We start from the raw sequence: 17,827 nt of genomic DNA, 5'->3' as shown, positions 1-17,827 counted from the left end.
GTGAGCCGTGGCCGCTGAGCCTGCGCGTCCGGAGCCTGTGCTCCGCAACGGGAGAGGCCACAACAGTGAGAGGCCCGCGTACCAAAAAAGAAAACAAAAACCAAAAACATAAGCTATATCATGACCCACTGAAACCCCATAAAAACTTCCCTTCACACACAGAATACGAAGCCAGAGTGCTGACCGTGGCCCACGGGGCTCTCGTGACAGCTCTTCACTGTCCCTGTGCCTTTCTGGCTGGTCCCCTGTTACCTCCTTGTGCTTACCCCTCACTCCTCTCCAGTCTCACCAGCCACCTTGCCTTGCTTGTCCCCAGACACTCCTGCCAGGGGGGCCTTGTACTAATGTCACCTTATCAGAGGCTTCCCTGGCCACCACACCCTGCTCACTCTCTGACATCTTACCATTCTTTGTTTTGTTCAGCACGGATCACCATCTGACATCTTTATTTGTTTGGGTGTTTATTGTCTGTCTCTCCTACAGGAACACAAGCTCCATGAGTCAGAGACCTTGTTAGTTTTAATCAACACTGCGTTCCCAGAACAGTGCCTGGCACATAGTAGGATCTCAGTAGATACTTCCTGAATGAGTGAGTGAGTGAATGAATGAATGAATGAATCAGAGCTTATTTTTGTTAATAATGTCCACCCCATGGCAACCCCAGACATAAGAGATGGTGCTCATCAGAAAAAAAAAGAAATTTGCTTAAAACGAAGGAATTTTAACATCGGGTTAAACTGCTAGAGTTATCTTTTGAAAAGAAAAGAGAAAAGAGTGCTCAGCAGTTTTGCAAGCTGTGAATGAGTGAATTACTCTGCAATCAACGTTTCTGTCTGTTCACATGGACTTCCTGCCATGACATACCATTTGCTTCATAGATGGGGAAAGAGGGGCATCGCAGAGAAAGTCGTTCTGAGAGTCAAAGCAGATTAAACTCATATTCTCTGATATTTTATGGAAAATCTCATCTGTGGATTTATTCCACAGCTCAAAGACAGAAGGAGGTCAGTTCTTTTAGGATTTCAAAATAAGTTCCCTAACAATTTCCTTGAGTGCTTTTTCCAAGCAGGTCTGACATACAAGATTGGCATCAGACTTGCAGAGGGAGAACTGTCCTCCTTTTCCTAGTAGGTGACTGACTCCTGCGCTCCAGAGTGAGGTGCAGGGTGGCTGCCACCGGAAGCCCAGGAGTCGATCAATCCTGAGTCAGCGCCGGCCCACAGGAAATGCCGGCCACCGCCCTCTCCTGGACACAATGCCAGGCCCAGCGCTGTCACCTTCCCCTGAAGGGCAACAGGTTTTGTTTCCTTTGCTTTTAAGTGATTTTATGGGATGTAAATCAAAGGAGGAATACGAAAAATGTTGTACAATCCAGGACCACATTTCTGTCTCAGTTTTGGTGGCGAATGATCCACAGGATGAACAACAAACAAACCAAAAAGGAGACAGCTGGATACAGAGCTAGAGCTGGAACGAGGGGTCTAGAGATGGAGAGACAGACTTATCTAAAGGTTCCTTGGGGAATTTGATTTCTTGCTGACATCTGCTTTAGGATTCTCCGAACATCTCTTATCTACCAGGAGGCAGTTTGCACAGTGATGCGGAGCTCGGACTGGGGGGAGAAATCCGCCTCCAGGGCTCTGCTGCCTGAGCAGCGTTGCAACGGTGGGCAAGTTCCATAGTTTCTCCTGCCTCAGTTTCCTCATCTGGTAAATGGAGGTCAAACATTTCCTACTTCTGAGGGGTATTGTGAGAATGAAATAGGTCAATACTAGTAAAATATTGAACAATGCCTGACACAAAGGAAGTGCCCAATAAAGCTATCTACAATAAACACAAATCCTGAGTGAAGTCAGATGGGGATTTACCATAAACAGATGGAGCCTCAGTCCCAGCCCCTAGCTTGCCCAGGTGCCTGGGAGCTACAGGTGGCTCCAGGTGGGGATGGGAAGCCAGATTACCACCAGGAAGCATTTCTGGGTAAGCATTTCTGGAGGCTTCAGTAATTTGTTGTCATGTTTTGTCTTTTTTTTTTCCCCCTCTCTCTTTCTCACTTTAAATAAATATACACTTTTATATCCAATTTATTTCCCATTTGCATTCCTTTTCTTAAACAGGGTCCCCCAAATGATACAATCTTCAGGCCCTACCCAATCTGGATTCATCCCAGAATGGTATAATTAAATCTTCACCGTAATCCTGAAAAGTGGATATTATCACTATTTCACAGACTAGAAACTAAAATGCCTAGAGATACATGCTATCCCCAAGGACATACAGTAGGACTAGACTCAGGTACTGGTACACCAGTATTCATAGCAGCATTATTCACAATAGTCAAAAGGTGAAAACACCCCAAATGTCCAGCGACAGATGAATGATAGATAAAATGTGGTATATCCACACAATGGAATATTGTTCAGCCTTAAAAAGGAATGGAATTCTGCTACCTGCTACAATGTAGATAAACCTTGAAAACATTATGCTAAGGGAAATAAGACAAAAAAGGCTTCACTGTATGATTCCACTTATATGAGGTACCTAGAACACTCAAATTCATAGAGACAGAGAGTAGAATGAATGGTAGTTTCCGGGGGATAGGGGGTGGGGGAAATGGGAAGTTATTGCTTAATGGATACAGAGCTTTGGTTTAGAATGATGAAAAATTTCAGGAGATGGACAGTGAAGGTTGCACAACAATGTAAATGTACTTGATGCCAATGAACGATACACTTGAAAACAGGTATAATGATAAATTTTATGTTATGTATATTTTATCAAATTTTAAAAAGTAAACTCCAGACTCGAATGTAAGTCCCAGGCCACAAAGAATTTCTCTAGCACTTAGCATGTTGTGGGCATTACACACTAAGGTGACAGGAAACTGTTACACATCCTTCTTTAAAAGAATTTTTCTGAAGATCTTGAAATGTGAAATGAAGGTGTCCACTTCCAGATTCTGTGCCCCCAAGTTACACACATCTGAGGTCAGCCATAGCATCCTGTGAACAGCCCGCCATGCAGTGTATCAAACACACAGTTACAGCAGTGCCAGACACAAAGGGACAGCATTCATTTCTACGTTTCCTTTCAGCTACTCACTATGAAACGCTTCATAGAAAGACAACTGGAGGGAGACTTGTCACTGGTACTTGAAAGAAAGCCGGTAACATAGCAAGGCCATCCCAAGAGCTGGCAGTCATTACTAAGGTCCCTACGGTTCAAATTGGCTCCCAGCCAGGTTTACTCAGTGTTTACTCTCCCAGGAGTTTTTTCAGGTGCCCTGGGGCTGGCCCAGCTGATCCTAGATGGTTATTCTCTGATGTGAATGATGGGCTGGGTCCGGGAGAGACCCACGCCAAATACAGTGAGTCAGATGGGTTCCTGAGGTCAGGGTTCCACTGTAGACAATCTCAGAAGCAAAAGGCAGCTGAAGAGTGGAGTGCAGGCGACGTTGCTTCCCTGGGCTGTGTGGCGCTCTGCTATTCCACCCACACCTCAGCTCAGACGTCTTGAAGAGAGTCAGGCCCCCAGGTGGAGTCAGAGTCCCTGGCGGGGGCTCTGAGCATTTGGGATGGTAGGATTCTATCCTATGGGCCCAAGCAGCCTGTCTGAAAAATTAAATGGTGTGACTTAAGATCTCTTGATTTTAAGAAATACAGAGACACCCTCAACAACCCATAAGCAATGGGAATTTGTTCTAAGAATACACATTGTTCCAAGAGACAAGATCCTGGGGAAACCCAGGAAGGGCCGGGCCTCAGAAAGATCCAATCTGGAAGGGCATTTGGGATCATGGCAGCTGTCGGCCTGGGCCGTGTTCCTTCCCCTCGGCAAAGTAAGTTTGTGGGTCTAACTCTAGTGTTTTCCATTCATGTGGCTCAGGGGCGCTTCTCGGCTGCTTTGACTAGTGATACTCTCAACCCACCCGCTTGTCTACTCATTATAGTTTTCCTCTGCCTTGGGCTTCTGTCTCCTCGTAGCTGCCGATTCTTCCTAATATGGACTCACTCCAGAGGCATCACTTTTCCTTCCACCTGAGGTCCTCTCTCTGCCAGCTTCAGCTCCCATTATTGAACCCCAGTTTTAGTCTGTTATTTCCCAGTTTAAATTCCGTATATATACAGAAACAGCGATAATTAATCTGGTTGGCTTGGCTAAGGGGACAGAGTTTTCATTCGGGAGGGTTTATGCAGCGCTGGCTAGTTTATGGAACAAGTAGGGCTCCCTGCACCCCCAGGGGCGTGGATGGGTACTTTCCAGGAGAGGGCACCAGGCACCACATCTTCAGGAAGCAAGAATACTTCCCCTGCCCCGAATAGCCTGGTACGGATTCTCCACAGTGGTGCCAAGATAGAAACAGAGTGGATGGAGGTTTTCTTGTAGCGTTGTTCTACTTTGTATGTTCTCTTAAATTCTGCCCCTGTCCTCCACCCTGCATTTTAAGTCTTTACTCAGCTTCCTCACAACCCAAGCAGGGGACGTCTTTCCTCTCTCCTAACTGCACTGCGTGTCTTCTAAAACCATTTATTCATTCACACATCTGTTTACTCAATATTCGTGGAGTAGCTGCTTTGGCACAGGTGAAATACTAGACAGCCAAGACATAAAATTTATCCATTTACCTGATGAATATTAATTGACTACTTACAAAGTCTGGCATTATGCTACTTGCTGGGAATATGAAGATAACTGAGACACAGTCCCTGCCTGGGACATAGTAAAGAATTCAATAAATACTTGTTGAATAAATCAATGCCTTAAAGAACTTCACAGTCTACTGGGGGAGAGAGGCAAGGATTTTGGCAATTACAAGCAGATTGGAAAGGGCCATCCTGGGGAAAGTCCACAGGAAGGGAGGCCTGGCGAGACCTAAAAGTTCTCCCGAAGGGCATCGATGTCTGTGCTGAGACCTGGACAGTGAGATGAGTCAGCCAAGTGAGAAAAATAAGGGGGAAGCACACGCCTGCAGACAGCACAAATGGTGTGCGCTCAGCCTTGGAGGCAGCGGAGGGAGTGAGCATCGCGGGCTCTGTGACTGAGGACAGATAGTAAATAAAGCAGCACAACTAGGATTTTAGGGCTGGGGTGGAAGTCTGTACGTAGGCTGGTAAAATAACACACCCTTCCTACCCCTCTTTCCTCTTGAACCCAGATTTATCATTTTTTATAGCCCTTAGGACAGCCTGATTTTAAGAATCTGTTCCCCAGCCTAGAATATGTGCTTCACAGGCCAAGAGCTTGGCTTTGTTCACTGACATATCCTCTGCTTCTAGAACAATACTTAGCACAAAGTAGATGCTCAATAAATATTTATTGACTAATGGATGAATAAATGAATGGCAGCTAATACAGGATACCAGTATTAACCAGAGGTAATATGAGGGACACAGATATCTGTGCCTTAATCTTTCTTCTTCAAGGTAAATCAACTGATTTCATATAACTGTATTTTCCTCCCCAAAGGTATCCTCCCAAGTCTTTAATAATTCTGGTGTCTCTCTGAAGGATTCTTGCCATGTTCTTGCAGAGTCCTATGTATGATGGAGTTCAAAATTGAACATAGCTTTCTGAGAAGAACCTGAGCAGACTATAATCAGTTTTCTCTCTTCACAAGTTTCACATGCTTGCCTAGAAATATACTTTTAAAAGATAATCTCCCAGGACATAAGCAAGCCACAAAGAAGCCTGTCTAAGGTCAAGCAGTTTGGAGAGTAACGAAATAAATATTTGTTTGCAGTATCTGCAAACCCCAAACACTGTCTGGAATATATTAGGAAAAATTCATAATCAAACTCCTGAAATTAGCCATAGATTGTTGTATTTTAAATGTGTCACTTTTCTGTTCAACAAATAAAGATCTTCTCTGTGCCAAGTAGTGAGCTGGGAGCAGGGACTGTACATGAGAAAGAGAACCTGGTCGCTATGCAGAGGAGAGGGATTCAGAATCTTGGGCACCATTGTTTCTGTTTCCATTGTTATTGTTTGAGACTAATTTTGAAATATTATATTTTTTCTAATAATGCATTTAACTAGGAATTTTATACTTAGGAAAAATATCTTTCATCCAACTTAAAAAACAAGGGAACACAGTATTTTGCTTTCCCTAGACTGCCTTCTAAATTATAAAATAATGATTTTTATTTTTCAGAGTTCATCTCAATTCTCTGAAAGGATTTAACAATGGAACATAAAAATCTCAGGTATTTCCCTTTAGCTCATTTTTTAAACCCTCCTTATACATAACTTACATATTTGTGTTTTATTTCTCATCTTTATTGTTTACATTAAATTATAATTATTTTAGAAACAACTTTAGATCATATTTCAATTGCTCTTTTGACATTTCATCGATCAATATTTTACTAAAGGTGTCAACTTTCTCTAGGGTGCAGAGAGACTAATAGAATTTACATAAAAATTTCTACTGAATGAATTTTCCCCACCTTCTGGGTGATTGTACACCTGCCTTCCTTATAAGGAGAACAAGGAAGTAAATCATGCTGAAGTTGCTCTTAAGCACAGTTTTTCTTCTTTACCTGTCCAGGTAGCTTCTGTTTTCCTTTCAGTCTTAATGAAAACTTTTTTATTCACATCTCAAGTTTCTTTTCAAAGCAGTGTAAGTAGTATTTACAATTTTACACTTCGAGAAAGAAAGACTTTTAACGATGTTCAGCTTTAGTCTTGTAATGTTGAAGGTAATTCATTTTTTAATCTGTCTGCACAGCGAGAACTGAAACGGATGGGGATTGAACTGCTTTGCCTGTTCTTTCTATTTCTAGGAAGGAATGATCACGTACAAGGTAAGACGTTAGTTCTCCAATATATTGCTTTCGTAGTGTGTTTGACAAACCTGTCGTGTGATTCAGAAACTAGATCAGAAGTCATTTTTTATTTGATCTGTTCAATTGCTCTTTTGCCATCGAACGAACACTTTAACAAGTTACAGGCAGACGCAAGGCTGTTCCCACAGCGAATGCTCCGGGCTTAAGATAAATAAATACAAAGGTTGCGTGGGCAGCTTAATGAGAGAATTAAACAGCGCTAATGCACAAGAGGACTTCTTAACACTCTTGTGACAACCATTTTGGTAACTTTTCTAGCTACCTTATTGTACAACAGGGCCTTCCACTTGAGAGTGATAACCTTGAGAGAGAAAAAGGACTTAGTTTTTAAATAAAAATACAGTACATTTAAGAGAGAAGCATTCTTTAATGGGTGCGAATAATTTTTGAAAAGTTAAAGGGGGATGATACTGAATGCGGACGATAAATATGATGATCCTGTATTTGTGAATGTTGAGATATTTTCATATTTTAAGAAAAAAGAGAATGATTATTTTTGGCTACTAAGACATGCCTATTTTCAACGTGATAGATGTAAAATATGAACTTTACTATGGATTGCTCACATTTTGAGGACTGATCTTTGAAGACTAAAAAATGAACTTTGGTGTTGTTCTGTTCAAGTACTTTAAGAGCCATAGATCTCATGAATGGAGTGGCGGAGAGTGTGCTGAATCCCTTGTGTCTTGCTGGGTTTAAAAACAGGTGGCTGTGCCATGGGGGATGCAGAGACCTGTGAGGACTGCTTACTCATTGGACCTCAGTGTGCCTGGTGTTCTCAGGAGGTAAAACAAATGACCTCAGCCTCTTTGTAAAAAGTGCATTACATTTACGGTAATTCCATCCCTGAGTGTTCTGATAGCTTCCTGCTTTCTCTAGGGTTATAGAAGTAAAACAGATCAGGAAAGGAAAATGTAAGCATTTGTGATTCCAAGTGTCCTTCGTGTGATTACATTCAAAAGCAATTTGAGGACGGAGTGAATGTCAAATTATTCTGAAATATACGTAACTCAAGATTCTTTATTTAACCTGATGCCTCCTCTGATTTTAAAGCCATTTCTAATTGCTTACATGTAAAATGCTGAGGCTCTGGGTAACCAGAGATCATGAAGTTGATAATTTTCAAACATACATTTGATTTCAATATCATAGTTATATTCCATCTGTGGACCAGCATCCTTTCTGAATCATTACTAGGATCTGAGGGAAGTGTTCTAGGCTTGGGGTAAACTTTACTGTTCAGACATTACCCAGTTCTTTTAAAAACTACATGAGCTTGGTGACTCTGTACCACACTGATGACAAAACCTGAAACAGACATTCCTTAACAAAACATTCCAAAACAAAACTACGTGATGAAGGTAGCAGAAGCGGATTGGGGAATGCATAACAAGCCATCCAGAATCAGTGTCTCCTGTGACATGACTGGGTAATCTGTAAATGATTCCTGGTAAGAAGGAGCTGCCTTAGCTCTTTCTGGAATGCAAGCAGTTCTCTGCTGAATCTCATAAAGAGAATCTAAACACAAATCCAACCATATGAATGCCAAGTTCAGCAAGAATTGAGTAGCATGTTCAAGGGGAACAAACCTGGTCGCCTAACTCAGGTCCAGGCTGTCACTGTTAAAACCCACATTTCGGTTACACGTGTCCGTGGAGGGGCTCGCAGACCAGAGCACAGACAGAGCTCACACCCTCGCTATCGCCTCTGCTGAGGGGGCTCAAGCAGAAGGGCAGACAGTTATGCTATTTGCAGCTCATGTATCAAAAGAAGGTTTGGGAATATACAAAGAGGGAAAACCCCACATTTTTTGACATTGACTCTCTGAAGAAGTCAATGTTAGTTTCATGATAGAGACATAAAACAACAAATCAGTCTAACAAAATGCCCATCTCTAGAATTTTCACTTACATGCTTCTTTAGCACTTATTGAAGAGAGGCTTTTAAGTTACTATGGATAGCTTTCCTGTGGATAATACTCTGTAGTCAAATTTTCATCAAATTTGAAGGCCAGATTATTCTGAGAGGTCACTCACTGATATAACTAATAGTAGAAGTAGTGATATCAGTAGAGACAGTTGGAGCAAAAAGTAAATTAGGCTTCTGTTTAGAGCAGATAGAAAATAGGTTCCAGGGTTAACACTGCCTCTGACCTTCTGGCAGACAGAGTGATTACAGGTGGTAGCAGTGACACTGTGTTAAGAAGGATTCTGAGGTCTTGTCAAGCCATGGTTTGCTTTGGATGCATCATGGGAAGTTACAGAATTTGCTACCCCTCTCTAAGGCCTCAAATATACACAGGCCTTGCTGATATTCTCAAAAAATCAATTTCAGAAGAAATGTAACTTTCTTAGTTGGTGAAACAGCAAGAGTGGCTTAGAATTCTGAATGAGGAAAAACAATATGAGCTTGGTTTGCTTCTCCCCAAGTATGAGAATCAACGGGCCTCAAGTTCAACCTTGCCCAGAGCCTCACCCGCTCTAGAGCAGCCGTGGCTATTAGGTGAGATAGGTGTTTATCTCTCAACTGCATCTCTCTGTTCTGGGTGTTCCAGGGTTGGATGGCCACATTTCTGCCTGAAAACACTTCAGCTCACTGCCTCCAGATACCCAGGTGGATCAGAGGGGAACTGGGAAACTTCCGAGTCCTACACAGAAAAGCAGTCTTTTATACAATTTCTCTTTCACTTCCCTTCCCCACATCCAAATGTTGGAGAAATTTCTAAAAGACCTTAAACTGGAACACTTTAAGACCCTGAGTTTAAAGTCCCCAAGAGGTCAACTTTAGTGAAGTAATACTGTAATAGAAGGGTAAATATATCCATAAATTAAACTGGGACAGAGAGTAGATAGGGAGATGTCACAATCTTTGCCCTTTAGGAAGCCACAGAAAAAGCTCTTTGTCACTGGATTTGGTAATAGACACCCTGAGAGTATGACAGTCCCAAGATTCCACAAACCTACAGGTTATCCTGAACAGATAATTCACACGATGATGTCAACTCTATGACCCAGCTATTTCAAGGATCTGGTCACAGCACAGGAGACGTTGTAAAGGAGTGAGCATTTAAAAAAAAGAAAGAAAGAAAGAAAAGAAAAGAAAAGAAAAAAGGAAAAAAGAAAAAAAAACACCTGTTAAGTGAATTCACTTGAATATAATTAAAGGAAACTCCAATTTTACTCAGAATTTTACTGGCAGAATTCTCTGGTTATTCTGCTATAACTTTAGACCTACAATCAATGTCAGGCATGTGGGGATATGGTATACTATGACAAGATGCCTAACTAGAAAGCAAGCAAAAAGTAATCATAAGAAATGTCTTCTTTTTTGTCTTTATTGTCGTGTTTTTCTCTTTATTGTTTTTTTTTTCTTTTTTAGAATTTTACCCATCTATCTGGAGTTGGAGAAAGGTGTGATACTCCAGCAAATCTTTTAGCTAAAGGATGTCAACTAACCTTCATCGAAAACCCTGTCTCCCAAGTAGAAATACTTATAAATAAGCCTCTCAGTGTAGGCAGACAGAAAAATAGTTCCAGCATCGTTCAGATTGCCCCTCAAAACTTGGCTCTTAAACTGAGACCAGGTATGTTATGATTTACACAATCACTGGCTCGTGTAAATAAATCTAACATCACATGTAGTAATACTGCTATTCCATTAATACACCTTGTACCATATTACATATCGTTGTTTGTGATGACTCAGATTTCCCATTCTTAAGGAAATAGAGAGTTGCTAGGCTAACACTTTTCTTTATTCACATTGGTCACTTTGCACTCCAAATGTGTTACCAAAAAGAGCCTTATCTAATAGTAACCATCTGAATTACTCAAATGTTGCTAAGGCTTACCTCACATTTCTTCAAGAGTTGTAATGTAGCTTTAAACTCCTCTTTATTTTCTTCTTCTTTTCTAAACACACACACACACACACACACACACACAATTCAGCTTATCTTCCATCTAAATGGATGCTAGTTCTCCAAGGAGATATAAAATATCCTAACTTTCACCTCCTTCAGTTACTCTAAATTCACTGCTGAAAGATTTTCATGGGTTTGTTCATTTATAAACTTTACCACACAGTGTATGAAATTGTAGGTATCTTCAGTAAGTTCTTATTGAAATGAAATAGCCAGTGATCGCCTAGTCACAAAGAAGTCTCCATGTGTTTTTATGATTTGCTTTTCTTGCGGGGGTGTTGCAGGCAGTGAACAGACTCTGCAAGTTCAAGTTCGCCAGACCGAGGATTACCCGGTGGACTTGTATTACCTCATGGACCTCTCAGCCTCCATGGACGATGACCTCAACACAATCAAAGAGCTAGGCTCCCTGCTTTCCAAGGAGATGTCTAAATTAACTAGCAACTTTAGACTGGGCTTCGGCTCTTTTGTAGAAAAACCCATCTCCCCTTTTATGAAAACAACACCAGAAGAAATTGCCAACCCTTGCAGGTAAGTAAATGATTTTCTGGCATCTTTGAACACTGATATCCTGTAGAGCTGGCCCTGCTCTGAGCTGCAGAAGCTTGTTAAGTGGCTGGCAGTTCCCTCCCATTCGGTTGGATCTCTGCAGCTCTCAGTTGCCTGGGTTTTCAGAGCCAAGGGGAAGTCAACTTAATACCTGGTTCTAGCTTGGGTCCTCACAGCATCTGCAGCATCTGTCTCGCTGTGGAGGTCAGTCTGTGACAAATTTGGCTTTGTGCTCTGCAGACAAGTGGACCAAGTCTTTCACTGCAGGTTCCACTGGCCTGAGCCCTTCCCCAGCCCCTCAGAGGCCTTCTATCCTCAATGACCACCACTCCCTGAGGCTATTTGACAGTAACCCACACTTTCTCAGAGTATATGTCTCCACTTCAATGATTGCTGCCAAAATAACAGCTTTTGTAGCTACCTCTGATATACTTTGGGAAATGTGAATTTCTCTTATTGCTTGGAAAAGCCCTTTGTAGCCTTCACTGTTGTCAAATTCATTAGGAAATTAGGCAATGACTCCATTATAATATGCTCTGATCGGCTACTAAAACGATGTATTATCCAGGTGATGGTCAAGGGCAAGTTGCTTTGAGATGACTTACCTGTACATGTCAATGACATGGTCAAAATAAAATTATTTGATATCCTTCTATTGAAAAACAGCTTCCATTTGCTCTGTGCCAGACCCTATGCTAAAGATTTTACATAGATGACCTCATTCAAGCTTCATAATAACTTCAGGTCAAAGCAGGCTTCATCATCCCTATACTCAGAGGAAGTAACAGAGGCTCTGAGAGGTTAGTAATTTGCCTGAGGCCACCTGATTAATCAGTGATCTGTACCAAGATCCGGGCTGGTCCAAAGCCAAGCCCTTTACTCCTATAAATATAGTATATGTGAAATGGCTTTCCAAACATATATTGACTTTGAACACTACTATACACCCAAGGAATCAATCTCTATAGAAGACAGTTTTTATAGTATCGTTTTAAGACATTTCAATGCGGTTCCCAACTAGAATCTGAGAGCCAAAAATATTTTGACCTTGAAAAGAATTCATCACTGATTGCAACTCTTAGGAATTGTGTTTGGTTGCAAATATCAGAGATAATATCTGTTCCCAGCCCCGCTTCTTGAGGTATAATTGACAGGTACTAAAATACACACAGCAGAAATGTTCAGTTTCATGAGTTTTGACAGTTGAATATACCAATGTAAGCACCACTTAAAACATGACAAAGAACATTTCCATCACCACAGAAAGTTTCCTTATGCCTCATTACAGTCAGTTCTGCTTCCCCAGAGGCAACCACTTTCTGATTTCTATCAGTTAGATTGGTTTTGCCTATTCTTGGATTTCATATGAATGGAAAAAATGGTATATACCTTTTGTGCTTGGCTCTTTTGCTCAACATAATGTTTTTGAGATTCTTCCCTGATTTTGTGTTTACCAGTAATTTGTTCCTTTTTGTTGTAAGTAATAGTCCCTTGTATGAATTTATTATACTACACTTTATTTATTCATCTATTGATGGATATTTGGGTTGTTTCCCAATTTCTGGTGATCATGAAAAAATACTGCTATGATCATTTGCATATAAGTCTTTGTGTGGGTGTATGTTTTTGTTTCTCTTGGGTAGATACCTAGAATTAGAATTGCTGAATTGTATGATAAGTATAGTTTTAATTTTTTTAAGAAACTATCAAATTGTTTTCCAAAGTGGATGTACCATTCTGCATTTCCATCAGCAATGTGTGAGGCTTCCATTTATTTCAAATCCTTGTTAATACTTGGTAACTTCAGTCTTTTTAGTTTTAACCATTCTAATAGGTGTGTCTCTCATTGTAGCTTTACTTTGCATTTCCCTAATGACAACTGATGTTGAACATCTTTTCATGTATTTTTTTCCCATTCTCATATCTTATTTTGTGAAGTATCTTTTCAAATCTTTTTCCTATTTTTAAAAATTAGATTTTCTTCTTAATATTGTATTGTATAAGTTCTTTGTATATTTGGACAAAAGTTCTTTGTCAAATATATTTTGCAGATATCTCCTCCCAGGCAGTGGATTGTATTTTTATTTTTCTATCAATGTCTTTGGTCAAGCAAGTTTTTAATTTCGATGAAGTCCAATTAATCAATTTTTAGTTTTATGATTAGTGTATTTTTTTGTCCTGAGACAGACATCTTTGCCTATCCTAACGTCTCAAAGATTCCTCCTCTGTTTTCTTCTAGAAGCTTTGTGGTTGAAGCTTTTACACTTAGGTCTATGATCTCAAATTAGTGTTTCTATTTGGAATGAGGAAAAAGTCTAGGTTTATCTTTTGTCTACATGCAACTATCCAATTGTTTCAGCACTATTTGTTAAGCAGGATTTTCCTTTCCCCATTGAATTATCTTGATGCCTTTGTTAAAAAGCAATTGACTGTATGTGTGTCTAATTCTGGACATTCTATTCTGTTCCATTGATCCGTTGAATACACCCATGTTACCAGGTACCCATTCATCTACTCACTCATAATGTCACCTTAGGGAAACTGCTTCACTTCTCAGAGCTTTAGCTTGGAATAACAATACCGATCACACAGAGGGGTTGTAAGGAGTGGGTGAGATAATGAAAGGAAGAATTTGATATTGGGCTTGACCATGAAGCTCTCAGTAGGAGGTAGCTACTATCAACACCAACAGAGTGGGGTAACAGGAGGCCAGAGCACTGCCCAAGTTTCCGTGAACAGGAACCCAAAGGAGGATCACATATCTGAGCTCTTGAAAGGTCAGCGTCTTCCTATTTCATAGAGGTTTTTCTTTTATTGTTGTTGGCAAAATTTACCATTACCTAAAGTTATAAATAATGAGTTCTTTTTTGCTGCAACATTATATTTTTTCCTTTCTAATCACGCCCTTAATTCTCCCAGTTTCTCTGTCCAGATTCCACTCGCCACACATTTACACACCAAGAACCCAAACACCAAACACAGAAGTCAATCCTTTGATCAATCCAAACCTTATAATTATGGAATAAAATGTTCTTTAGTACAAAGGCAATGAGAGGTAAGAGAAAAGAGCATGGCGCTTTCCAGACCTGGGCTTAGATCATAACCTTGGAGCTCCCATCTCTTCATTTATAAATGAGGATAATAATATTCACTTCCTGGGCTAATCATGAGAGCTGAATAGGCTCAGAACATAACAGACATTCAAAACCAGTTTTAATTTTTTTTCTCTCATTAACACTTATTTTCTCTAGTTATATTTGTCCAATGGTCCTCAAACTTTTAGATCTTAGGATTCTCTTAAGCTCTTAAAAATTAAGACCTCCAAAAGAGCTTTATAACTATCAATATTCAGTGTCTTAGAATGTAAAACTAAGAAAATATAAAAATAATTATTTATCAATTTATTTAATAATTACAATGAAAAATACACTGCATATTACTATAATAACACACCTTTAGGAAAAATAACTACATTTTCCAAAACAGAACAAAAGTTGACAAGATGAGTGGCACTATTTTACATTTTTACAAATCTCTTAAAATATCTGATTTGAAAGAAGACAACTGGATTCTCATACCTGCTTCTCCGTTTAATCTGTTGTAATATTTTGTTTTGGTTGAATTCCATGAAGAAAGTCAAACTTCACACAGATATATAGTTGGAAAAGGGAGAAGCAGTTAATAGATTTTTCCAATAACTGTAGACATTCTTCTTTGATATTACATTCAAACTGTACAAGAGGTAAATTTATTTTCAATGTGGAATCTGAAAAAATATCAATGAACTGCATATTTTGTTACATTAAAAATCATTGGTCTGTTTTACACTTTGAATTGCTGTTTTACTGGTGTGTGTGTGTGTGTGTGTGGGTGTGGGTGTGGGTGTGTGTGCATGTGGTTTTGTAATATAACACTTTAGTCATTTGGAAAATGAAGTTTCAGTGAGTTATGTAGATCTTCCAAATTTCATGATATAATATGTAAAAAATCATATTTGTTAATATCATCATTAATCCCATCAGATAAATCTTGAAGTACCGGGAAGCCGTTAAGCCATGGGTGGCAGATGATAATTTTCTGAAGTTCTAATTTTCTAGTTACTTCAGATTTCATCATTGGCAACAAATACTGATAGTCGTTTTCCTGGAAGTAGCAGGCTTACTTTCTTCATTTTTAAGAACATGTCTGCCAAAAACTTAAGTTGGAATGATAGTTTGGCTTTCAGGTCAAATGATTGTTCCATAAAATAGGCCAGTTCAGTTCAAACAATCGCAAGTGTTTTTCCACTATAAACATGTATTTCAATGTGCAGCAGTAATGCTGTATGCATATTCCCCATGTGGTCACACAGAAATATTTTTTTATAAACATGTGTATCCAAGGGTGTAGACTTAATAAAATTAATATCTTTTACCGCTTCATCAAGGGCAATCAAGGGAAACTAGCATTAAAAAAAAATTATAAGGAATACTAGGCAGTTTGGTGCCACTGCCTTGATCTGTGCTAAGGCACCAGCAGTTTTATTCACCATTGCTTTGCATCATCAGTGAAAATGTCAACAGTGAAAAAGACAAATAACATCTCTTATTATTATGAAAAACGTTTGACCTGAAAAACTCTCTGAAAAGGTCTCAGGGACCTCTGTGGGTCTGCACACCACACTTTTAAAACCTCAGTTTTATTCTAGTCTCTAGTGCTTTTTGAAGTAGCTTGCTTTCTTTATCTTCGTTAGATGGAAAGTCACTAAAAATTCGTATCACCACATAAGAAACCTGAATGGTTTACGTTTTCGAAAGAAGTTTCTCTTATGCTGCTGTCTAAGAAACATCAAGAAAAACCATATTTTCTCCATTTTCCTATTTGTAATGAATTGTAATATGCATTTAAAAATATTTAACAGCACAAAGATAAAATTTTCTCCGTCGAACATTTTGAGGGATTTTTTTTAACATCATTTCACATTTGATTTGGTGTGCTGTTTTGTTTTTGAAGACATGAACAGTGAGGAATTCATTGTAGTTTTGCAAAAGAGATAACTGAACCATGAAATGCTTAGATTTCCTATATGTACACACACAAAAAAATATGAGTATATAATATAATTTTTAATAACAAGCCCAAGTGAGAATACAGACAAAAAGAAGAAAATGGAAATCATTTCTAATCCCTCTCAAAAAAGATGGTGTTAACCTTTTAGTATATATCATTATAGTCTTATTTTATGAATTTTATTTAAAGTTTTAATAAAAATATAAGTAGCACTTTTTATATTGTGTTTTACAATTTTAAATTTGAATGCATTTTAAATGCAAATCTATTGTTGTCTAGGGACTCAAAATCAAGTTATTCAGCAATGAGTAGTTCCTTCAATTTCTATCTTAGAGGATAACAACCAAATATAAGCATTTGTTGGAGGAAGAACTCTGACCAAAATAGGCAGCCTCCCCTCAAAATTTTCTGGTGTGACCCAGCTCTGACATTCTGCTTTGCTTTAGCTACATTCATCTCCCAGCACATGAATATGTTTATTGAATTAAATAAATGTATTCCCCTTTCCAAAAGATTAGAGTTCTAGTAAGAACTACATAGCAAATAATTCTAACCAACAAAAATGCAAATTTCTTACCGAAAGATAGGAATACTAGTTTTCTGGCTCCAGAAGATGCTCAAATGCCATTTTGGTACAGTGTGAACCAACACCCCCAAATAAAAGATTAAACAAAAAATTTCCAAGACTGGTTGGGCTCCAGGGACAATGGTAGACTTCACACAGTTATATACTTTTTATTAAATACTTTTAATGTAATTTTTACAACAACCTTGTGAAGTAACTATTATTATCACCCTCATTTTATAGATGAGGACACTGAGGTCCGGGGTAAGTAACTTGCCCAAAGGTAGATAACTATTTAGTCTTTTTATTTAAATCTAATGCATTTTCTTCTACCCTGTAGCTGCTTTAAATACTACAGAAGCAATTAAGACAAATGCTACATTATTATCATTTACTAGGTTAACTTTTTTTTTAATTCCTCATTTCACATTTCAAAATACATTCATATTTGAAGGTGGGAAGAAATCGACTACATAAAAAGTTTTAAGGTATATATCCAAAAACACTGTAAACAAAATTTAAAAACAAACTACAAAGACAAAAGTTTAATACTATTTAGAGATAGAGTTCTTAAAATCATTAGAAAATAAAAAATACCCCATTAAGAAAATGGGACATCTCAGACTGTACCATTCAGTGCTGGGCACCTTTAACCCCCCCTTGTTCTGAAATCTGAGGACGCATCAGATTATGACCTACTTTTTGTGAAAGTCTACTGACAGGAAGTAAATGATTATCCTTGCAGACACCAGCATTCTGGTTCTGGCAGAGCTTCATTTCTCAGTGTAAACAAATTCATAGTCATTCTGACTTATATATATAACGTTGATTCTCATCATTTACGGAAGTCTTGTTCTGTAAATTCTCCTCAACAACTGCATTAGAGAATGCTGAGCA

General features: G+C 39.0%; 1 protein-coding gene across 5 annotated transcripts in view; it reads left to right on the top strand.

Moving 5' to 3' along the window:
* The window catches only part of ITGB6 (integrin subunit beta 6), a 147,839-nt gene that overhangs the window by 46,395 nt on the left and 83,617 nt on the right, over positions 1–17,827 (top strand). For 4 of the 5 annotated variants that reach the window (XM_055088087.1, XM_028478358.2, XM_028478347.2 and 1 more), the window contains 5 exons: positions 6,152–6,203; positions 6,728–6,803; positions 7,551–7,630; positions 10,224–10,428; positions 11,052–11,298. In XM_055088087.1, coding sequence (XP_054944062.1) covers positions 6,743–6,803; positions 7,551–7,630; positions 10,224–10,428; positions 11,052–11,298 — 593 coding nt within the window. In that variant the 5' untranslated portion in view covers positions 6,152–6,203; positions 6,728–6,742. Of the gene's footprint in view, positions 1–6,151; positions 6,204–6,727; positions 6,804–7,550; positions 7,631–10,223; positions 10,429–11,051; positions 11,299–17,827 lie in introns of those variants that run through there. The other variant, XM_055088100.1, reaches the window with a different exon arrangement.

Source organism: Physeter macrocephalus, chromosome 2 (genome assembly GCF_002837175.3).
Source record: "Physeter macrocephalus isolate SW-GA chromosome 2, ASM283717v5, whole genome shotgun sequence".
Lineage (NCBI taxonomy): Eukaryota > Metazoa > Chordata > Mammalia > Artiodactyla > Physeteridae > Physeter > Physeter macrocephalus.
The sequence above is the reverse complement of the archived record's forward strand: the minus strand, read 5'-3'. Positions and strand labels throughout refer to the sequence as shown.